The following is a 25225-nucleotide window of genomic DNA, read 5'->3' as shown; positions in this document are numbered from 1 at the left end:
GAAGGTAATACAACTGGAGATCCATCTAGACAAGGTGACTTTGGAAACAGGAGACCCAATCCTGTTTTCTGAAAATGAGACAAACAATTGATTCGATTTTCTAAGATCCTTCGTTCTATGTAAATAGAATCATAATTGTCTGTGCACATCCAGCTGATGAAATTTAAATTCTGCCTTGTTCGAGAACTCTGGAAAGAATACAGGTAGTTCAATGGACTGGTTGAGATTACTAGTTGAAGCCACTTTCAGTAGAAAGGAAGGGTTTGGTCTGAGAGAAACTCTGTCCTTGTGAAAAATAAAGTAAGGTGGTCTAATTGATAAGGCTTGAAGCTCCGAGACTTGTCTGGCTGAAGTGATGGCTATCAAAAAGATTGTCTTCCAAGTCAAATATTTTAAATCACAAGTGGCTGCAGGCTCAAAGGGGGACAAAGTGAGACATTGTAGAACAAAATTTAAGAACCAAGGCATAACTGGGTCAAAGACTGGAGGACGAAGCAGCATAGTGCCCTTCAGGGATGCCTTACAAAGTTTATGTGCCATGAGACTAGGCTCATCAGTGACGTGAAAGGTGGAAATAGCCGCCAACTGGACCTTAACAGTTGCGGCCGCTGATCCCTGGTTGAAAAGCATGAAGAGGAACTCCAGGACTGACGAAATTGGAATTGTATAAGGAACAATTTGTCTTGCATGCGCCCATATGGAAAATCTCTTCCATTTACTGGAATAGATTTTTCTGGTGGAAGGCTTATGGGAGGAAGACAGAATATGAACCACTTCTGGTGAAAAATGATGAAGCCTGACTAATGATGGAAGTGGAGAAGCCAGGCTGTCAACCGGAGGGGTCTGAAGAGAGGGATGGAGCTGCCCTGACATATGAGTCAGCAGATCTGGTTGTGGGTCCAGAATCCAGGGGGCGTCCATTAGGTAGGGATGGAGAAAGGGGAACCAAATTTGACTAGGCCAATGTGGAGCAATCAGAATCATTTTGCTTCCCAAAGATTGCACTTTCTGAATAACCTTTGTCAGCAGAGGAACAGGAGGGAAGGTATACAGTAGACCGGAGGGCCAATCGTGAACTAGAGCGTCCCTGGGTGACTCCCCCTGAGGGGGGATAAGGGTGAAGTAGCTGCTGCATTTGGTATTGAGGGGGCTGGCAAATAGGTCGCAGCAAGGCTGACCCCACCTGTGGAAAATCTGCTCCGCAACCTGATTGTTCAGGGACCACTTGTGAGGCATCAGAATAGCTCTGCTCAACCTGTCGGCAATCACATTGGACTTCCCCTGAATGTGCGTTGCTACAAGAAAACGTTGGGAAGCTACTGCCCACTGCCACACTCGCATGGCCTCTCTGCAAAGGGGGTATGACTTGGTTCCTCCCTATTTGTTTAGATACCATACCACCGACATATTGTCTGAGTGGATCGCAATTGTCCCGAGAGGAAGAAAGCTATGAAGTGCTTGCAATGCTAGTAAGCACTGCTCTCATCTCCAGGACACTGATATGCAGATGCATCTCATGTTTCTGCCACGTGCCTTGGACTGTTCTGCCTAGATAATGCCCCCCCCCCCACCCCATCTGGGAGGCATCTGGTCACTGTGGCAACTGGAGGGGATGGAATGAAGGGTTTTCCCGCATTGATGTCGCTGGTGTGAAGCCACCAGTGAAGATCCTGCTTGCACCTATCTGTGATTATTATAAGATGAGAAAGTGGAAGATGTAGAGACCACTGAGCAAAGAGTAGCCACTGAAGGAGCCTCATGTGCAGCCTCGCCAGAGGAACCAGCATAATTGTAGCAGCCATCATCCCCAACAATTTGAGGACCAATCTTGCCTTCACTCTTCTCAAAGGGAGCAACGCGTACACCTGCTGTTATAAACTTTGAATCCTTTCTAGTGGTAAAAAACGCCCTCATGAGCACGGGGTCTAACTCGGCGCCTATAAAGGTGACATGCTGTGAGGGCAACAAGGCAGACTTTTAACAATTTAGAGTGATGCCCAATTCTTGACACAGTTTGATAGTAGCATCTCTGGTTTGTAGTAGTAGATGCCTGGTAGTGGCAGAAAGGAGCCAGTCGTCCAGGTACGGAAACACTTGGAATCCCTGACGTCTCAAGTGAGCCATCACCACTGCCATACATTTGGTGAACACCCTGGGGGCTGTGGTGAAACCAAAGGGCAGGGCGTGAAATTGAAAATGACTGGCTCCCAGCCAGAAGCGTAGATGACTTCTGGATGCCGGTACATCTTTATATGGTAGTAAGCATCCTCGAGGTCGATGGAGCACATCCACATTTCTTTTCTCAACAATGGGAAAATAGATTGCAACGTGACCATTCGGAACTTGGACTTCTTCACATGGGTGTTCAATCTGCTGAGATCCAAAATGGGTCTCAGGTCCCCTGTCCTTTTCGGCACCAAAAAGAATCTGGAGTAAGTCTCTAATCCAATCTGGTCTGAGGGGACATGCTGGATGGCTCCTTTTTCTAGCAGCTTTAAAACCTCTGAAGCTGCGGAATCCCTTTGATTGGGTGGAACATCTGGGATTTTTTTGATCGGAGGGGGAGTTGAAGAGAAGGGAATGCGATATCCTCCGGAAACTATTTTTAATACCCATTGGTCCTGAGTGATAACTTGCCAGGCCTCTGGGTATAGTGAAATGCGACCCCCGACTGGCTCCAGAAACGCACAGTCGGGCCTCCCATCAGGAGCGCTGGTAGGGAGAACCACGAAAGGATTCGCGGTCTCCCTGATTACATGGGCTTCCTCTACCCCTAGGGCAGTGTCTTCCTGAATTAACACCCCCTCCCCTGCCTCTGTGGCTATGGAGGGGGACTCACCTTGTGCATCATGAAAAAACCTCTGCGATTTTTTGAACCACATCTTCCCACCCCTCTGGGTCTTGGGAGAAGGCCTAGAGGGGAGGGAAAAACAGACTCACACAGCAGACAGTGTTTTTCCCTCTTGCTCGCACCTAGTGAGAGTGTCTTTCACCTTGGTTCCAAATAAGGAAGAACCATCAAACGAGGCGTTGGTGAATGTTGACTTGAAGGCCTCTGCAAAATTACAGAGGTGCATCCAAAAGTGTCTCCTAAGAGCAACTCCCAAACTTGCTGCCCTACCCGCTCCTTCGGCTGTGTAAGAGATCAGCCTCATGGAGGAGATAGCAATAGAGTTGAGAGTAGACATCTGAGCGTTGACCTTCTGAGCCACTGCATCAGAAACATTACCCTGTAGAGTATCTCCAAGCTCTTTCAGGAGATCTCTTTGGAGCCATGTAAAATGTGCTAAGTAATTCAGTGACCGCAGAGTAAAGGCCGCTGAAGAAAACATACGCTTCCCATACCGGTCCATGTTCCTAGACTCCTTGTTAGGGGGATGGACGGTAGACAAAGTCTCAGCCAGTTCCTTCTTGGTGGCCACTGCCACCACCACGGCATCTACAGGAACTCCCTTGGATAGAAACTCTTTGTCAGAGGGGGAGGACAAGAATTTGTTGGGTCTCCTGGGGACTGGTTCCACAGAGTCAAGGGTTTCCCCACATCCTTCGACAAACCAGATCCAGAGGTTCGTTGAAGGGTGGAGATACCCAGGAGGAAGACGGCTGAGCCCCAAAGGCCTTCAGGAACACAGACTCCTCCTCAGAGGGAGCTTTGGAGGGCCAGTCACCCCTCTGCTTCAAAATTTCTAGGATGTCAGAGAAAGAGACATCCTCAGAGGATGACTTGGGGGGGACCCCTCCGATTCCTCGAGGTCAGTGCCTGATGTGAGGGACTCATCTTGGGAGTCGATGTGCTTCCTCTTGCACGTTCTTTTTCTGGGTGGCTCCTCGGGCAAAAACACTGAGGGGCCCACAGAAATATGGGAACTACTCATGGGGGTATCCTGAGGCCTTGGGTCTCCACTGTCGAAAGATAGAGGGCGATCAGAGACCCGTACCAGAGCTGGAGGGGACAGAGTAGTCAGTGCGAATGATGCCGCTGAGGACCTGGCCAGTGCTCTCCGCATGGCCTCGAAAGCTGGTCCCCCTGGCTCCGAAGACCGATCAGCTGTGGAAGACCTCGGAGCAGAAGGGACCAGGTCCAAAGCCAAAGCAGGGGTCAGGCTCCCCCGCGCCGAAGCACCGAGAGGGAGGCTAGGAGCCGAAAAGTGTCCCGAGGCCTCCCCTTCCGGTCCAACCCAGGAACCATGAGTCCTGAACCCCATGGATGGAACCGACGGGGTCGGAGCTGAAGCCAGAGCCGATAAGCCAGGATTGGCCATCAGAGCCGACCTAGGGATATCAGACGGCGCCAACCACTCCGTCTCCAAAAGCAGAGATTCGTTCATAGGAGGAAGTATCGATGCTGGCTGGGTGACAGGCTCCAGAGCTGACTGGGCTGGAGCCGAAAACAATTTTGCCAGTACCGGTGATTAGAGCAGTCTCTGTACCACTCCATCTACATCCACATCTGAAAGAGTCCTGGAGGATCTAGAAGATAAGGAGGGAGATCTAGACCTCCTCTCCAAAGGAGACCTGCGAGGAGGAGAGACAGGCGTAAAATTTGGAGACCGGCTCCGAACTAGCACCTCCGCAACCGGCTCTGAGGGACTTGGAGCCAAAGCAGATTCTGTCAATGCACTAACTTCCTTTGCCACAGTAGATTTTGCTACTTTCTCCGGAGGCTCCGAGGATACTGATGGAGCCGGAGATCGCTTTTTAGCCTTGGAAGTCATACTCTTAGAGGGAGAAGACTTGAATCCTGAAGGTGAATCGCCCCCAGACAATAAACACACACAGAGTGCCCATCAGTGATTGACATTTTATAACTACATTTAGTACATTTCTTATAGCCTGAGGGCTTATGCTCTTTCGTATCCTTAGACATAGTGAAGGAAGCTGAAAAGCCACCAACCATTAATATAGACCAACCATTAATATAAAAGCCACAAGTGCGGGAACTAAAGAAAACAACAGACACCACAAAAAGACCTCTAACTTAACTGGTCCCAACAGGAACACAGGGAAAGGACTAGGTCTTCTAACTTAAACGGCCCTAGCCCGAGGGATAGGTACCTACTAACAAGAACACAGAAAGAACAGGGGCGGACTAGGTCCTCTAACTGAAACGGGCCTAGCCCATATGGGAAACAGTTAGCAGGACACCACAAAGAACAATACCACGAGAAAAACTGTACACCAGATTATCAATCTAGTACACACACAACACACAGCTATGAAAATAGCTTTTTTGAAGCAGGAATATCTCAATAAAAAACAAAAAAAGTTATACTTAGCCACAGCCAAGAGTGAGACCAAGTCTGAGCTATACGAGCGGCAAACGAGATCTGGGAAAAGGGAGCAGTGCAGCATGGGATACCTTCTTAGCCCAGCCAATTGAAAGACTTCGAGCTAGATTATGGCCGAGTCAGAGCCGAGGTTCGGCTCCGAACCCACGGGTAAGAATTTAGGCGAGATTGGACTACATAACATCCTAGATGGGTCCGAAGCCACTGAAAGACAGCGTGGGTCAGAGACTATTGAAAGGGAGAGTTCATTTGTGTATGAACCAGCAGTATGCGAGGGAGAAGGTGAAAACCGTCATACTGCTGCACAGGCTGAATCAAGGGAAGACCCCGAGTGTTTGAAACTCAAATTCAAGGAAATGTGCAACCCCCAGACAAATGTTACATTACAGAGGCATTTGTTTTACACAAAAGATCAAAAACAAGGAGAAACTTTTGCAGTTTATACTACAGACCTGAGAAACATAGCTAAAATGTGTAGGTTTGGTGACTTAAGATATGTGTTAATAAAGGACAGGCTTGTGTGTGGTATTAATAGTGCTGCAGTGAGAAAGATTTTGCTTCATGACAGTGATTTAATGCTGAGCAAAGCTACTGAGATTTGTCAAATCCATGAAGTTACAGAAAGGCACACAAGTACGCTTGCAAGTGAGAAGAGCATGGTATCAGCAAGCTCCACAGCAAATGTAGACAGCATGCAACAAGTGGCTAGCAGAAGCAGGTCTAAGCAAATGGGACCTGCCACCCCTGCAGGCTCCCCAGGTAAAACTCGTAGTTTTCCAGCAAATTCTAAGAGAAGGGCATGCTCACAGCAGTATGAGGGTGTCAGCAAAACCCAAATCAAGCTTTATTGTTAACTGTCGCAATTGTGGTGCCAATCATGAGTCTAAAAGAAAAAAATGCTTAGCATTTGGTCAGCAATGCCACAAGTGTAAAAACTGAACCATTTTCAAAAGTTTTGCAAATCAAGTAAACCTCACACAGTTATAAATAAGGGTTACTTAAAAAAAAGCAAGTTGATCATATAGAGAGCTGCAACTCTACTTTCGACATAGATGGTGTATCAGTAATTGGTGAAAAGGTTGATGCAGTAAATTTGTTGGCAAAGAACAAAGTGTTTTGTACTATCCATATCAATGATAAATCCACCAAGCTCAAAGTAGACACTGGTTCGAAGTGTAATGTTATGTCAGCAGACACATTTGCTAAGGTGAGAGCTGGTGAGCAACTTAATGTGGCCAGTTGTGCGAAACGTTTTGCTTATGCAGGTGAAGAAATTCAAACCGAAGGCTCAGTAGTGTTTTCATGCTATTTGGCTAGGAACTGCTACTTCTTAATATTCTATGCAGTCCAAAGACCTGTGCAGTGGGTCTAAGAGACGGTTTGAAAATTAATTTGCTTTCCTTTACCAAAGAAGTGTATCATAAGCACATGACCAAGTTCCAGCTCCATTGATACTATTTCCTCAAAGTGTGCTGATGTTTTCGATGACAAGTTAGGCAAACTTCCAGTTGTGTATTCTAAGACTTCAGACCCTGAGGTCAGTCTAGTGGTCAGACCAGCAGGAAAAGATCCGATATCTGTGCAGACAGTGTAAGGCTCAGAGTGGACAGATGTGGGTGTATGAGTGTTCCCTTCTCTTGTGTGAGCATGTCCATTCGTTGGGGTAACTTGTGGTGATTGCCCTTGGCTAGATGGAGTAGTAGGGGGAACCAATGCTGCCTTGGCCAATAGGCAGTCACCAACAAGATTTGAGGTTGCTCCTTCTGAATTTTCAGCAGAACATTTTGTATAAGAGGGAAGGGGGAATGCATAAGCTTACATCCCCTTCCAAGGGAATGAGAGAGCATCCACCCTCCATGCTTTGGGGTGTAGTATCCTGCAGCAGAAGGTTGGAAGCGGTCTGTTCATCGGGGAGGCAAACATATCCACATCTGGAATACCCCATTGATGGACCAGGTCCAGAAACACATTTCTGTTTAGCACCCATTTGTAAGATAGACTCATGGTCCTGCTTAGACTATCTGCCATCACATTGTCTGCTGAGGGAATGTAGACAGCTAAGATAGTGACTTGTCTGTCCAGGGTGATTTCCAATGCCTGCAGGGCTAACCTGCACAGGAGGTAGGACCTTGTCCCCCCTGTTTATGGATATACCACAGCACCGTGGTATTGCCTGTGTACCACCTCAGTGTGCCTGGAAGTAGATGATCCTTGAAAATTTGAAGGGCTAATATCAGGGCTTCCATTTCCTTGATATTGATGAGTTCTTTCTGTTGGGTGAGAGTCCATGTGTTTCTCACTCTCCATTCTCCTAAAGTTGTTCCCCAACTGTGTCTCAGGCATCTGTGAAGAGGTCTTGTTTGGGGGGCAGGGATTGCAGGGGCAGGCCTGGATTGGCGTTTATCTGAGTCATCCACCAGCTCAGTTTCCTGGAAAGGCATGGCAGCATTGGAATCATCCACTTCAGGGGGTGCAGATGTTGTTTCCAGACTGTTCTCAAGTACCACAGGAACTTCTTCATGTGAAGTTTTGTCAGGGGAACCATGGGGATGGTGGAGGCCATGAATCCCAGGAGCCTGAGGAACTCCATGGCTGATATGGCTTTTAGAGGGAGTAATTCCTTGAAGTAGTGAGGGACAATATTTTTTCTGGAGGAAGACATGTCATCATTTTTTCTGTTAGGATCCTGCACCCCAAGAACACATGATCTGAGAAGGAATCAGGGATGTTTTTTTGAGGTTTAATGTGAATACCAGACTTCTCAAGATGGAAATGGTGAAGTCTAGATGTTGTAGAACTAAAGGAACTGACTGGGCCTGGATCAGGATAGCATCTAGGTAGGGTAAGACTTGGATTCCCTTTGTCCTGACAAAGGCCATGACTGGTGCCAGGCATTTTGTAAATACCCTTGGGGCCATAGAGAGACCAAATGGCAAAGCACAGAACTGATAGTGTGCAAAACCCATTGAGAAGCGGAGGAATTTCCTGAACAGGAGATGGATTGGAATGTGTAAGTAGGTGTCTTTTATGTCCAAGGATATTAAGAATGCCTGGGGTAGGATCAGGGAGAGGAGGGTAGGAAGAGTGAGCATGCAAACGAAGGGAACTTGAAGGAAGGTGCAGAGATGGGACAAATCCAGGATTGGTCTCCATGGGCCTCCTTTCCTGGGAACTAGGAACATCCTGGAGTAAAATCCTTTTCCCCTTGCATATGCAGGGACTTTTTGAATGGTTCCTTCATCTAGGAGTTCCTGAAGAACTAAGGGAAAGAAAGGCAGCTGTTCTCGAGGGGGTTGAGGAATGCCTTTGGGAGTATATTTGGTCTCCCAACTCATGAAATACCTTATTATAGACAGGACCCAGGAGTCCTGGGTAACCTGATTCCAAGCAGTTAGGGAGAGGGAGAAATCCATAGAAGGTGGGATGCTTGGATCCAGTGCCTGGTAGTCACAGGCTACCAGGCTTACCCTGAAAGGGATGTTTGATGGCAGGAGTAGTGGGAGCAAGTCTGGCTGAGGCCTGTCTCCTGGAGTCCTTCTTGATTTTGGCTAGCAACTGTCTGGCAGGCCTTCTCACAAAGGAGGTTTTGGTAGGGTAATTCATTTGGAAGCGTGGGATCGGAGAGACAAACATGTGTCTCAGGTCCTGTAGTTCCTTGCCCTTAATTTGGTGGGCCTTAAACAGGTCAGCAGCCACTGAACCAAATAAATCTTTATTATCTAGGAGCGCATCCAAGAGTTTAGACTTAATGTCATCAGGGGGAGGCCGCAACCTAAGCCAGGAGTATCTCCTAATGACAGACCTTGAAGCAGCAGCCCTAGAGGAGGCCTCTACTGCATCATAACTGCACTTAATAAAGTGCTTGGTCACCTGAGTGCAGGAATTCAACAGGGTAGATATTTTAGCTTTGGATGGGGTGTCAGGGTGGTCCCCCAGTTGTTTTGTCACATCAGCTAGCAGAGCCAGGGAATATTTGGCCATGTGGGATTGGTAGTTAACTGCTCTAACTGCTAGGGTAGCAGAAGTGTAGACCTTTTTCCCCTAGTTGCTCCATTAACCTGCCCTCCTTGTCCAAGGGCAGGAGGAAGATGGAAGGGAGAAGCTTAGCAGTTTTGTCATTAGCCACAGCAGTGACTGAAGGATCTGCAGAGGGTGCTTTGTCCAAGAATTTAGCATCCTTAGGGACCTTATAAAACCTGTCTGGGCATTTGGGTGCAAGAGGATGTGAATTAGGGTTTTTGGAGGCTGCCAGGAATGCATCCAAGAAGGCAGGGTGTACTGGAGAACAACCGATGGATTGGGAGACTCCATTTCCAGGAGTTCATAATATCTATTCTGGGTCTCTGTAACCTGACTGCTGTCCCACTTCTTTCATTTGAGCAATGGTTTCCCCGAAGGTGAAATCTTCTTCTGGGGAATCTGTGCCATTAGATTCCTTCTCTGGGGAAGCAATGTGTGAGACTTAAGTGAGAAATTAATCCACTGATGAATCCTCTTCTTTGGATGAAACATCCAGAGCAGGTTTACCTTTGGGGGTAGATGCAGTAGGGGCCTGGTGTAGGGCTAAGAAGGCGTTCAAAAGTCTTTGGGTGAAGGCCTGCCAGTCAAAAAGTTGATTGGAGTCAGCAGGCGTCGGCAAAGGAGCAAGATGTTTAGTTTTTTGCTTCTTTTTATGGGACTCTGATATCAAGGGATCAGAGATCCAGTAAAAAGTGGGAGGGCCGGGCGGCACTCAACAACATCAGAGCTAAAATCCTCACAAACCACAATTTATGAGACCCCACATGGACCCTCTGATGTGATGAGCCTAGCTTCCTCTTTGGCGACCAAATCGGATGCCTGCGATTCCCTCTGGAAAGTGCCCTCGGCTTCTTTAATGGCTTCCACCTGGGTACCTGCCAAAGAAAGATCAGAGTATTCTGGCTTGGATTCTGGGCCTTCATCAGCCTCGAGAGGTACGGCTGGAAGGGAGGGAGGGAGGGTGCAGCTGTCAGTTCGGGTCTAGACTTTTTGGCCTTTTTGACTGGCAGCTCATCCGAGGGGCTTGATGTCGAATTCATCATTTTGGCCAAATGCTTTAGACATTAGTTTTCTAAATAAAGTTTTAAGGCAGCTAAGTGACTCCTGAGGGTTTTGGGAACAAAGGCTTGACAAATACTACAAGAAATGTGGTCGTGTTCCTGGCCTAAGCAAAACAGGCAGAGCTCATGCATATCTTTATGTGGAATTCGCCTTCCACACCTACATTTGCCCTTTCTACCGGACATGAAAAACCCCACAGCAGTAGCAAAAGATAATCAAAACCCCCTACGGGGTACTTATCTGAAGTCGGATAAGATGAGATCTTTACACGAGATGACTTTTCTGAAGGAGCGATGACCGGAGCTGGCAGTCACATAGACGGCAAAAAAGTTCTGAGGAAAGTGCATGCTGATGTCCGTTTTGTACCCAATGTCTATTTATGGCAGACGTCCACAGAGAAAGAGAAGCGGGAAGTCACACGCACCCTAGTGGTAGCATCTAACTTTTGTAAAACGTCCGTACGTACGAGACTCGACTAGAGGCGAACTTCCTTGTGTTATGAATACAGCAGCATATGAATAGACGTACATCAGGTTTGCCCAATGTGGGGCCTGAAAAGGATAGAAATAACTGTTCTGATTTTCTAGAAGATTTTGCTCTGTCCAAGTAAAAACTTAATTGTAAGTGGACATCCAGCAGATGCAAACAGTATTCACCTTTGTTTGAAAAAATTGGAAAGAAAACTGGCAAGTCTATAGACTGGTTAATATTAGATTCTATTACTACTTTGGGAAGGAAGGATGGGTTGGTTCTTAGTGAGACTCACTCCTTGTGAAAAAAGACATAAGGATGTTTCATGCATAAAGCTTGCATCTCGGAAATTCTTCTAGCAGATGTGATAGCTACTAGGAAGATGGTTTTCCAAGACAAAAACTTGAGGTCGCAAGTAGCTGCTGGCTCAAATGGCTGTCAAACTAGGCTTTGTAAGACTAAGGTCAAATCCCATGGTGCTACAGGATCTTTAAATGGAGGTTTTAAATGTAAAGCACCTTTAAGAAAAATTTTGCATAAACAGTGAGACATCAAGGAAAGATCATCAAGTCTGTCATGAAAATTAGAAATAGTGACTAAATGAACCTTAACTGTGGAAGTAGAGGCTCCTGATTCAAATAAGGTAATTAGATATTCCAGGACCTTATTAACTGGAGCTGAGAAGGGGTCTATGTTGTTTGTACAAGACTAAAGCAAAAAATCTTTTCCATTTGCTTTGGTAAAGCTTTCTGGTGGACAGTTTATGGGAAGCCAGAAGAATCCTTTGTACTAAAGAGAATAGGTTATTTTGCCTGGCAACTACTGGAACTGGAGATACCAAACTGTCAGCTTGAGATTTTGGAGATTGGGATGCACCAAGCCCTGAGGGTGAGATAACAGGGCGGTAAACCAGATGCGGCCAAAGAAACGGGAATCAGACTTGGCGGGGCCAATAGGGTACAATGAGAATTACTCTGATTCTCAATGTCTGGGCTTTCCTCAAAAAATGGGGAATCAGTGGGACAGAGGGAAAGGCATAAAGAAGTCTCGGGGGCCAATCAAGGAGAAGTGCGTCTCTTCGGAACTCCCCCCAAGGGGGAATTAGGGCAAAGTAGCTGCTGCATTTGTTGTTTATTGGAGAGGTGAACAGGTCGCAGCACTGCTGGCCCCAACAACGAAATATCTTCATCACTATGTTGTGGTTGAAAGACCACTTGTGAGGCAGCAGAATGCATCTGCTCAACTTGTCTGCAATCAGGTTGGATTTGCCCGGGATATGCATTGCTACCAGAAAGCGACTGGAAGCAGTAGCCCATTGCCAAATTCTTAGAGCTTCATGACATAGTGGATAAAATCTGGTTCCTCCTTGTTTGTTGATATACTAGACCACAGACATGTTGTCTGCTTGAACTGCAATTGTCCCCGAAGGAAAGACAGACTGGAATGCTTGCAATGCTAAAAGTACTGCCCTCAATTCTAGGAAACTGATATGCAGATTGGCCTCCTGCAGGGACCAAGTGCCTTGGACAGTTTTTCCCAGATAATGCCCCCCAACCCCATCTGGAAAGCGTCCATGGTCACTATGGCTTTGGACGGAGGGGGAGAAAAGGTGCAACCACATAGATTTTTTTTCTGGCTTTATCCACCAAGATAAAGCCTTTTTGCAGTGATTTGTTATTAGGACTGGGTGAAACATCGGATGTGTTAGAATCGACCACTGTGATGCCAAGAGCCATTGAAGCCACCTCATGTGATACCTTGCTAGGGGTACTAAGGTTATAGTTGCTGCCATGGTCCCCAGAGTTTACAGTACCAGGCGACCAGGAACTTTGTTTTGGGAAATGATAGCTTGAACTTGTGACCTTAGCTTCATTAGTCTGTGGAGAGGAAGAGAGGCCATGCAGGAGACTGTATTCAGTCTCGCACCGATGAATTCTAGATCCTATGTAGGAGTCAATTGTGATTTTTCCTTGTTTACTGAAATGCCTAGTGCCTCAGCAAGGTGTAGCATGAAGTCTGTGACATGAAGCAGTAGATGCCTGGAGGGGGTGGTGAGGAGCCAGTCACCTAGATATGGAAACACTCAGAATTCTGGCAGTCGCAAGAGAGCTATTACGACTGCCATGCATTTGGTGAACACACTGGGGGCTGTGGTGAGACTGAAGGACAGTGCTCGAAATTGGTAATGACTAGCTCCTAGCCGAAAGCAGAGATATCTTCTGGAGTGCTTGTCCATCTTTATGTGGTAATGTGCATCCTGAAGATCTTTGGAGCACATCCAATCGTCCTTCTCCAGAAAAGGAAGGATGGATTGAACCGTGACCATCTGGAATTTTGGCTGCTGTACAAATTTGTTCAATAGGCTGAGATCCAGAATTGGTCTCCAGTCCTGTCTTTTCTGGCACTAAAAAGAATCTTGAGTAAAATCCGGATCCTGTTTGGTCTGGTGAGACTTCTTGAATGACTCTTTAGAAGCAGCTTTTGGAGTTCTACTGCTGCTAGATCCCTCTGACTGTTTTGAACATCAGGGATTTGCTTTTGAAGTCTTGGAAAGAGAATGAATGGATTATGGTAACTTCTGGTGATGATTTTCTGAACCAAGGTATCTGAAGTTATCGTAAGCCAGACTTAACTGGTGCTAAAGTCAATTCACTTGACTGGTGAATGTGTCTCTAGCTTTTGGGCCAAACAATGAGGAGGCATTATCCGGAATGTTGATGACGGAAGACTTGAAGGGTGGCACGAAGTCACACAAGCACATCCACGTGTGTTGCCTTATGGCAATGCCTGTACCCACTGACCTAGACGTCCCTTCAGCTGCGAGGGCGATAAGCCGCATGGACGAGTTTGAAATAGACTCCAGGGTGGCAAGCTGCAAGGCAACTTTGTCCCAAACCTTGTCAGATACTGCTCCTGCAAGGATGTCTGAAAGCTCAGTTACTGGATCCCTTTGGAATGTAGTAAAAGGTGTCAAGACGTTCAAGGACCTAATAGTGAAAGCCGATAATGCAAAAAACCCACTTCCCAAATCTGTCTATTGTCCTTGACTCTTGGTTAGGGGGGATGGACAGCAGAACTCTCCTCAGCATGTTCCTTTTTTGTGGCCACCGCCGCTGCCACCATGGCATCCACCGCTAGACCGTTTGTCCAATGAGGTTGATCTTCTAGGACAGTTAAGATTTTATCTGGCCTCCAGGGAATGGGCTCTCTGGAATCAGGAGCCTTCCGTGGCCGCTAAACAATCAGCTTAATTAGACTGTCAGTGGATGGGGGTCACCCAGGAAATCAATGGGTGAGCATGAAAAGCTTGCAAGAACACAGATTCCCCAGAGGATGACTTTGAGGGCTTCCAATCATCCCTCTGTTTTAGTATTTCTAGGATGTCTCCAAATGAGACATCTTCAGGGGGTGACCAGGGGGAGCCTTCCTCTTCATCGTAATCTGTGTCTTCGGTGATTGATTCTTCTGGAGAATCGAGGTGCTTCCTCTTGCACATCCTCTTACAGGATGGCTCTGCAGGGGGAAATTCTGAAGAAGTCTCCGTGGTGCTTCTTCTTGCATATCCTCTTATGGGATGGCTCTTCAGGGGGAAATTCTGAAGAAGTCTCCAAAGAGGGGGGACCCTTGTGCCCAATGTCCAGACGTAGTAGATTGTGACAGCTGTGAGCCAGAGGATACGAAAATATGGCACTCCAACGAGGAAGAAGCCAGCTGGCAGCCTGCTGAGGCCAAAGCTCGCTCCATGATCTGAAAGGCAGGCCCACCTGAAAAGGAATGGGAGCACGGAGCCAAGAAAGCCAACCTCGGAACTGGGGTCACACCCTGCTCCAATGAGCCACCATCCAGAACAGGATCCGAGGAGGGTTTAAAACCGCCAAGGTCCTGAGAGCCAAAGATGGTGCCGTAGGAACAACTGGAACCGTACTGAGAGTCTCGGAACAGACAGTCGAGCCACAGTCCTGTGTGTGCAATGGATCCGAAAGAGCCAAAGACAACAGAGATGCCCTGGTGATGAGGGGAGGTCCACCATTGACACCGAGGTAGCTGGTACCAGGAACGTTGAAGTGAAGGGCTCCAAACCTTGGAAGAAGGTTGAAGGAGGATAAACTGGTGGAGTCTTTGGGGAGTAAGCCTTGGCTCTGAGAGGGAGAGAGGTCTGTGTAGGTGTGGGGAAGACCCCTGGCTGCCAAAAGATGATTTACCAATCTAACTACATCTAATTCAGATAGATTCCTGGAAGAACAGATAGACATTCCCGGAGGGGACTCAGGCCTATCCACAAAGGGGCTGGGGAGTTGACTCAAGAACGGGTCTACAGAAGGGTCTATCTAATATCTAGTCCTGAGAAGTATTACTTGTTCGAATTTCTGCATCATTGGTTGCTGTGCAGAAGGGGAAGCCAGTACTGAATGAAAAGAGAGTGATGCTGGCACAGAAACTATTATCGGTGTCGAAGAGGCTGTAGGCATCAAAATAGTTGTTGGTACAGAGGTAGTCTGTATCAGTTCTATAATTGTCTGTACCAAAGAAGTCAGTGCCAAAGGTGCTGACTTGTCAGTTTAGGTATTTTGGCCTTAGGTTCTGAGGAGGTGGACGGAACCTGCGATTTGTGAGGCTTTGCCTCATGTGTCGATAGTGAGGTCTGCACTGAATGGCTTTTTCTTTTCGTGTCTGGCTTCGAGGATTTAGAAGACTTAGCCTCAGAGAGGGTTTCACTAAAAGAACATTTCAACAAGCCTTTCAAGATGAGCTTGTTTCGTCTCTCTGCGCTAAAGTACAGGCACTAAAGCCCTGACAAAGTTTACATGTAATGTCCAGATGTGGGGCATCCAAAGATTATACGCAAGAAAGATGAGCATCTGAATCGGGCATCTTTCTGCCACAGTCCTGACATTGCTTGAAACTGGATGTCCCTTTTCGTTTCTCTGCCATATTAACTTCACACACGCACACACACACACACACACGCACACACACACACGAGAAAGGAAAATAGAAAAAGGCTTTCTCTCTCTCTCTCTTTTTTTTAAGATCTACCAGAAATACCCAAAGGATAACAAGAGAGAAAGGAAGAAATATACCAATAATGATATCCAAAGATTACCAATGGTAAAAAGGGAGGGAAGGCCTGTTACCAACAATGGTAAACTAGAATTACCTTATGGTAAGGGGTTGGGTAAAGTACAGTAGAAGCCAGTCAAACTCACACAAATAATACTGAGACTATCAGAGAGGAAATACAAGTAAACTTTAGTCAAAAAAACGATAGAGAAAGCACTAAATGAACTAAATAAAGCACTTAGCTGAGAGTATTGGTTGACACGTCCAATTTTCAGAGAGACAAATGAGATCTGAGGTAATGGGAAAAGGGGCACTGTGGGTACAGCCTTAGCTTGAGAATTTTTTGGCTAGTGCGAGCTAAGTACAATTGTCCAGTTGGTTCCAAGGGGTCGGAACTGAACCCATCAGTCAAGAATGAATGAAGATTGACAACATCAGATACAACATTTTTCAGAAAATGTGGCTTTTTCTGTCATTTTAAATGTTAAAATAAAAGTAAACCTTGCTTGTTCTCACAAGCATATACATATATGACACACTATTGTCCACTTTCACAAAACTATTAAGTCATGTACTGTTCAGTATAACACATACCATCCAGTAATCTTACCATGACAGTTTCAAAGAAAGTCTTAAAGGAGCAGACTCAGACACAGCATTTCGACATCTAAATGAAATTCAAGTCAGAATGGCCTTTTGAAAATTGAGAAACTAGCATAAGCAAAACTGTCAGCTGGAAACCAAATGGTAGCTTTCAGTTCTCTTCATGGTAAGATATATAAATGCCAACAAAAATACAAATATGTTACTGTGACTTTAGGTTAAAATAATCTGCATTTCAGTGTAAAACTTTTTTATTATTATCTGCATATGCCATGGCATAAAAGGATACTAAAATTAAAAATTATTTATTCCACTTAAATTAAAAATGCAACTGTTCTTCTGCCAGTGAAAATAGGAGTCCAATATTAATGCACTTAATAGATAAGTATGTCAGTAGTATTATCTGAAAATGTCATAAGAAATACTGAAACATTTTTGAGATATAGGCATTTATAGAGAGAATGATAAAAAATAGCCAAAAGCAGTTGTATCTGGAAGCAGTTATCTGGAAAATGGTCAGTAGTAAAGGGTTTAAGAACATGTCCGTTTGTTCAAAGGTTATATTTTGAGGTATGCTTTTAACATCTGAGCCTAACAGAAACACTTTTAAAAACTGTGGCCAATCGGTCTTCTGCAACAGCAGACATTATGTATTGTGAGTAAGTCATTATATAAAACTAATTCAGTAAAAAAAGTTTTACAAATAAGCAGGTAGCTAATGTAAAGGATTAAGGCTTTGAGTCATTAAATACATTGCGTGCCAGAGCCCAAGGTACAGTACTTGATTTTCTTCCACCTCCATATGCCTATATGCAATTCTGAGCAAATCACTTTACCAGACAGTGCTTTTGGGTAACCCCTGAAAAGGGGCACTTGTGCCCAGTGGGCTTACCTGGTTAACAAATGTATAAAATAACAAAAAATAAAAAAAAAACAGGCTGATAAAATAGCCACCATCTACTGCTAAATAAAGAAAGCCTGAGCAAAGGGCACTTAAATGGTGCAAATTGCAATCAACAGTTACCAAGCATAAAGAGATGAACTGTGCACCTGTGACTCATCCAGATGATGTATTCCAGCGTGAAGTGCCAGGACTGGTACATGCAGAAAGCCCACTGATATTGAGAAACAGAATCCCATGATTTCTGTGGCTAGAAAGCATGTTACTATGTAGTACCTAAATGGCTTTCCCAAGTTAGGTTTAAATATATAACATAAAATCCAAAAAAGATAAAAAAAAAACATTTTAAGATAATTGCACTTCATATAAAATGATCTAATAACTGCCCATGTTATATATGACAGACTTGGAAAAAGCAACATATTCATCTGAGAAGCATGCCAGAATTTTCAAGTCTATGAATACACTGTAAAAAAAGATTGCAAATTCTTAACTGCTTTATTATTACATTTATGGTAACAAGTGAAAAACAACTGCAAATATAAAAGAAATTCAAGTTACGTACTTTTTCTTCACATTCTCTAGTCCATAGGTCCCTGCAGCTGTGTGGTAACTGCAAACAGTTTTTGAACCAATTGTTTCTTTCATAGTCTCGGCACACTGCTGAATCAAGCCATCCTTCAACATAAAAATAAATTAATAAATATTTCTTCTGACACAATATGGATATGTGGTTAATGCCTGATTTTAAACAATTAAAATGTGAAAGAGGGAAGGCTTTAACTTAGTTATACTGGTTCTGACAGTTTCAAGCAATTAAGACAATTTCACCACCCCACCCCCCATGCTTTATTATCCTTTTGGCATGTGAAAAACAACTGTAAACAGAACGAGTACATGAATAGTTATGTATGCATGAAAAATACATAAACATCTGTAGCCAGCAAAAACCTATTAATATAAAGTACTCCACCACACTACATACAATTGCATAGATTTCAATAAACAACCAACCCAACAAAATGACTGCTACACATTAACACACTCTCTCCCTTGTGAGAAATGCTGCATCTTTCACACACCTCAAGGCTCATGGGATCATCTGTATATGCCTGCGGAAACTAGCATGTGCCCCACAGCACTCCAAAGGGCGGTAATGCAATGGTGATATGAACAGTATTACTAACTGCTCACACAAGTAACACCATCTTTCCCTGACAACACTGTCCTCCTTGCAAACTGAACACTCCTCACAAAAAATTAATAAGCAAGATACATCCCTGGTTTGCACATGTTCCATCCCACCTTTCCAGCAGAAATACACAGGCAAAAGTCTTCACATTTAATTTCCAACTGCCAGTTTAACTTGAGTCATAAACAATGCTGGCAAACACACTGCCCTTGCTTCACCAAGTCAACTGTACACAAGGCTGATAAGACCATATCCGTTGAAGAATATGCACAGTGAACACTGAAGAAAAAAGGAAAACTAAAGAAGACCTTCTTTCACAGTTATTAGGGAACGAGAATAACAGACCTTGATAGGCAATGCCAAAAGGACACAGGAGATAAGAACACCGATGTAACAAACACCAACGAACACCACACCAAGTAAAAGCCACATAAATATCACTAAGATAACTGAAATACAATCCTTGCAGAAAATGCACTCAGGAAATAGGAATAAAAATCCAGTAACTTATTAGTATTAAGCACTTTCATCTCCTGTAAAAGACTTCATCAGAATACAACTTCCTATTACAAAATTAACCATTTAAATATTTTCAATTAATGACATCATAATTGAACCTCATTAATTCCAAAAAGTTTTATACATAACATTAAAGAAACCATGTCATAAAATTTTGAATACATTCAAAAACCCTACTAAAATTCACATAAAGACATATAGTATCTACCTACTTATAATTTAATTTAAAACCCAAATTCACATACATAAATGTCATATTTAAAATTGTACACACAATATATATATATATATATATATATATATATATATATATATATATATATATACATACACATATATACATATTACTAAAATTTATTCACCCTTTTCAACAACATGGGAGCAATAGAAACAGTCTCATTCAGACCGGGTGGAAACATTGCAGCTAACTTAAGCTGCCACTGAGTTTCTGTTTTCTTTAATAAATTCTTCCAATCTCCACCCTGGGGTTCATTTTAACAATGTCCAATATTCCAAACACAAATTTCACAAAATCTGTACAAGTGAGTGAATACTTGTACAAAGCACTGGATAATTTATGATTTTTTATATCATTGTTCTGCTCATACATTCTGTTTTTTAACATACATTCTGTTTTTCCCACATAACAGTGAGTACATGACACACATACTGCCAAATAAACTAATCCAGTGGTATTACAATTTCCCTTCTTAAATGTAATTTTACATTTCAAGTTATTATTCAGAACCATACTACTCTGCTTGCTAATGTATGGGCATTGTGCACACATCCCACATGGTCTAGTGCCTAAACCCACCACCTCAATCCTATCTATTTTCATTTCAAAAAGTTTTTTCAGGTTTAGACCCATCCTGTTAGTGAACATTGGTTTCTCTCCCACTTTGTTGAAAATTTCCCTATTTGTTCTAAAAATATTCCTTTTAGATTCCATCACTTTTTTTATACTACTGGTATTCCAATTAAACTGCAATACAAACGTTTTTTCAAACGTTTTGGTCTGAAGACCATCCCTGAAATGGTTCACACTTGTAGTGAAACCCACCCCTAGGAGTGGTTTATACAAAAACACCCCATTTCACATGTACTTCATTCAAAAATTCTTCCACTAAATATATGGGGTATCCCCAATATTGAAACATACTGGAAACCTTTTCTAATTCAGGGCCCAAAACCTCCAAATGCGAAGTCACATTTTTCATAAGACAACAAACACACAAGGCTATGAAATAAAGACAAAGGGTTTTAATTTCAAGAGAAATGTGAGGAAACAGGGCATCTATGAAAAAATACATGGACCAGCTTTAAGCGTGCATAAGGCAAACACAAAAATATGACTCCCAAAGTACTGACAGACACCATAATATTCATCGTAACTACAACAGAAGCAAGGGATCAGAGACAACCAAGAAAGTTTTACCTAGTGCCAAATTTTGTTTAGATACTCCATCCATTCTGTCGGATTATTTATGCAAATTACACCAAGCCAGTACTTACCAGTTGCAACATGCAAGCAGCAGCTAGAATGGCAATAACTCGACCAGGCTTTATCAAGACATCATCACGATACAATGATCCAAATGCAACCTGCAATGCTAGTAATAAATGTGAGGTCAGCATCAGAAAAGATTTTAAACTAAAGAATCAACATTTAATATGTTACATATAGGAAACTTGTAAAGCAAAAAGGTATAATTATTATTTCAATAAGACATATATTTGTCTTGTAGATGCATATCTTTTTTGTTTTTATTATAGTATAACAACGCACAAAGTTATACTATAATAAAAACAAAAAAGATATGTATTTGCTACAACATATGACCTGTGTTAATACCTTTTACAGTGGAAAACTGCTAGGGTTCCTTCTACTGGTATACATAGTTTGGCATAATTCATAACTTTATCTTTCTTCCACCCCAGTTCAAAGGGATGGACACCTTAGACTACAACGTTTCATAACACTGACATCATGCACTGGACCATGACCCTCAGCTCCTCTGCTACCCAGTCTGGCCTCATGCAGTAAGACAGCACAACCCCAAATAAACACAAAAAATATAAAACTATACATATGTGAAATTCACAAGAAGATACATACACAAAGAGGTCATCCAGTCATATGGAGATGGCAGAAGGATAAAAGGCAGCTTAAAAGACCATATCCACAATACAACTGGACAGAATCTTTAAATCAAAGTACAAAAACATTCTTGAAAAGGTATGAATGACTAAACAATGGCCTTGGGTATAGCACAAATGTCAATCGACACAGTGCTGAAGCAAACAATGGCAGCAGTCACACCTCAAAAAAATGCTGCTTTAAAAGATTGTAACACCAATGGTCAGCTTATTGTCTAATGACAAAAGGCAATGTAGCTAGCAAAATGCTAGAAAAGGGTTTCCTCACACTACTATCTCTTCTTCCAAAGGAAATGAAAACATGTCTTACCTTCTTTAACTCAAGTCCCCCCAAAGTAAAACCTAAGGTGATGGCGCAAGTATAAGATGTAAAGGGCCCTTTCACTGGTTGTGCCCCAGCAAGGAAAATGGGCATTTGAATGGACTAGTTTAAAGATAGTTTTAAATAAAACAATAAATCTGGAACTGCATGAGGATGACCAGCATGTATTACACATACTCAGTAGGTAAAACTTTCCAAGGCTACCACATATCCTCCCACAATGCAATATAGTGAGTAGCCTCTCCATATTTGAGGCGATCCAGGTGAAGATGCAGCAAGCAGAGAATAAAGCTTGAAATCTATATCATTAAAGGTGGAAGAAAATTCTATGGAGAATGCACCTTCTTTTCTTGAATGGTTTGTTACAGTAAGTAGATGATTCTACTATCTGGTAAGAGGTCTATCCTACATAACAGCAGAACTGAGTCCCAAGCTAATCCTTCTGGGCAGCCTCTGGTAACCACAGGAAGACCAGGACCTGTATACCGCATCCAGCCTGTACAGCTCTGCACATGTGTTGATGTATTTACTATAACAAAACTGAATGTGGTCAACAAAAACATCTAACAAAAGTGACCTTAGAAACTTTCTACACAATATTTTTGTGGGAGCAGGTAATAAAAGTTTTTTTGCCTTTATTCTTTATGAACAGACTTCACCTTCTCAATATAAAAACTTATACAACAGTGTGCAACCATACAATGGAAGAAGTATTCTCCAAGACCAGTGTTCTGCAGGAAAAACACAAGAAATCAGATACACTGATTTTGAAACTACTTTTGGAATGAAGGAAGGAAGGATTACTTCAAAGAGTGACCTTATAGCTATGAAACTCTAAGTATGGAGGATGGCCTCTTCAAAGGCAGATTTTAACATACCTTTCAAAATTAACTTATTTTTTCTTTCAACCAGGGCCTGATGACTGAAGTTATGGCAGCTAGAACAATCGTTCTGTAAGTGTACCGGGCCCAGGCAGTAAACACAGAGAGAATGCCTATCATAATTTGGAAGCTTTCTTTCACATTTGAGGCATTTTTTGAACACAGAAGTGCCTCTGTCCTTATCAGCCATGATACCAGAAAAAAAACAGGTAACATGACCACACACACACGGGTTCCGTACTAATCCCTGATGCACTTTTTCCCGAATCACTCATGGCCGAACATACTTACGCGAAAATGCTGTTCACCGAAGCAGCATTTTTGCGTAAGTATGCTGTTGTGGAGGCAGTACTACAGTCCGGATAAGGCAAGATTCCCTTTTCCCTACTGTAGTGCGGTCTCGGAGTGAGAATATTAAAGTGGGGGGGGGGTGCAGCCCCCCTGTATAAACGCTTTTTTCTTGTCATTCTTTTTTTGACACATTTTAACAAAAGTGCTTTCATTAAAATGTGTTCGGTGATGTTGGGTTCAACTATTGCAGCTTTGTGCAATAGTGACACACGCACATACACACACACACACACACACACACACACACACACACACACACACACACGCACACACACACAATAAATTTAGAGAAAGATTTAAACAGTATAGGTTGAAGTACACACTTTTTTTAATGGTATAGAAAGGAAGGGGAACCAAAAAAGAATATATACTTTACCAACTATGGTAGCAGAGAGTGCCAGCTATGGTAGTAGAAAGTACCGAAAGGTACAGAAAAAAAATACTACCAACGATGGTGGAAAAGAAAAACACCAAAGTATTAAAAAGGGATACAGAGAGGAGCTAACTGATATGGGTAGCTATAAAGGAAAGGAGACAGTAAATATTAAAGCTAGAAAGGGTAACAAGTTATATTAATACTAGAAAATATATGAGAAATAAATCAGCTTGAGAGCTATTGGTGACACGTTTATCTCAGGAAGCGGCCAACGAGATCTGAGGTAATTTGGGAAGACGCATTCTGGGTAGGACTTAAGCTAGAGAGTTTTTGGTTCTCGAGGGCTGTAGTAACGGCTGAGTTTGGAACCAAACCTATTTGTCAAGGATCTTATGAAGATTAATAACATCAGATTAATAGTTTTCTATCTTTATTCTTTATGAACAGATTTCACCTTCTCAACATAAAAACTTTTATAACAGTGCACAACCATACAATGGAAGAAGTACTCTACAAGACCAGTGCCCTGCAGGAAAACACAGGAAGCCGGATACACTAATTAAGGTAAGATTTGGAAGCTACTTTTGGAATGAAGGAAGGTTACTTCAAAGAGTCATCTTATATCTTTGAAACTCTAGGTATGGAGGATTCAACTGATAATGCCTGCAGTTCTGAAATTCTATTGGCAGAAGTTTCATCCACCAAGAAGAGAGCCATGCATGTAAGATACATCAAGTCTGCAGAACATTGTTGTTGTGTCTTTCGGCTTTTCCCGGTTAGGGGTCGCCACAGCGGAACTCCGGTCCACTAATGATTGGCAACAGATTTTTACGTGCCGAGTTGCCAGCTCTGATGCACAACCTTTAACGAAGGTACGCCCATTCATGCATGTCTCCACACAGAAGACGCTTTATCTGAGAATCGAATGGGACAACGTCTTACTGTGAGGCGACAATGCTACCGCAGCACTACCACTGCCAAGTCTGCATGAAGGTTCAAAAGCAAGGTCACTTTTTCCAACATGAAATAGAAATCCCAAAATGCTGAGTTTCTCAAGGAGTGATATCAACAAAAATGTAAGAATGTGCCCATGATAAAAGTCTTCTTGAAGGTCTATAAAGCTTAAAATGAAGAATAAAGGCCTTCAACAAAGTTCAGTATTGCAGCGAATTGTACCCTGATGTACCACATCCTGAGACAACAATTTGTGCTGTATAACTTAGGAGAGATGTAGACAGACCATTCCCTTTACTGTTGCCCAGACAGAAAAATGGGTCCCTGTGCCTTTTTAAGTTATACGTATAAGTAACAGATTTTTGTGAAAAAAATATGTTAATGAATATGGAAGAGAAACAGGAAATCCTTGATCACTACTAGAACTGGAGTCATCTCAAGTTGGACGGAGTTAACATTGTCCTAACAGATGAGTCAGATGCATCCTGGATGGGTAGTCTAGAAGATTAGGCAGGAGAAGGGGAAACTATATCTGTCAAGGCCAATATGGAGCTATACTAATGACTTTGGACTTGTGCTATCTGGCCTTCTGGATGAACCTCATCACCATAGGAAATGGGAGAAACATAGTCATCCCTTCAGCAACCCCCCCCCCCCCCAGTGAAGGAAAAGGGGTAAGTACTAGATGCATTTCAAGTTTGTAATGAAAGTATAAACAGTGCAGTAAGACTTTTTTTTTTTAAACAAAAAAATGTGTATTGAATTATAATTATGACATAGGCAATCATACATTTAAGTAAATGAAAGCAAACCATAGTGACATATTTTCAGTTGCAAACATTATACATCACATATGATCTTCTATACAGTCACTGTCAGTTGAACATTATATAGCTCATTCAATTCCTGACTTCGATTAAACCTAAATTCTCTTCTAAAACATTATTCTGCATGTATTGTTCTCAAAATTCCCATTTTTTTCTATGCAGTTTGCGTCTACCCTTTTCTAAAGATCTCACTTCCAGTTCTTTTACCTCTGTTACTATATTCACTACTTCTAATAT

General features: G+C 43.1%; 1 protein-coding gene across 1 annotated transcript in view; it reads right to left on the bottom strand.

Annotated features, from left to right (window-relative positions):
• Nucleotides 1–25225, bottom strand: part of GMCL1 (germ cell-less 1, spermatogenesis associated) — a 1627466-nt gene that overhangs the window by 1249742 nt on the left and 352499 nt on the right. Inside the window, exons 5-6 of the mRNA XM_044083130.1 lie at nucleotides 20633–20730; nucleotides 17972–18084 (exon numbers count right to left, since the gene is read on the bottom strand). Coding sequence (XP_043939065.1) covers nucleotides 17972–18084; nucleotides 20633–20730 — 211 coding nt within the window. The remainder of the gene's footprint in view (nucleotides 1–17971; nucleotides 18085–20632; nucleotides 20731–25225) is intronic.

This window comes from Protopterus annectens, chromosome 9.part0 (genome assembly GCF_019279795.1).
Source record: "Protopterus annectens isolate FY-2018-M chromosome 9.part0, PAN1.0, whole genome shotgun sequence".
Classification (NCBI taxonomy): domain Eukaryota; kingdom Metazoa; phylum Chordata; order Ceratodontiformes; family Protopteridae; genus Protopterus; species Protopterus annectens.
This window is presented reverse-complemented; position numbering and strand designations above follow the sequence as displayed.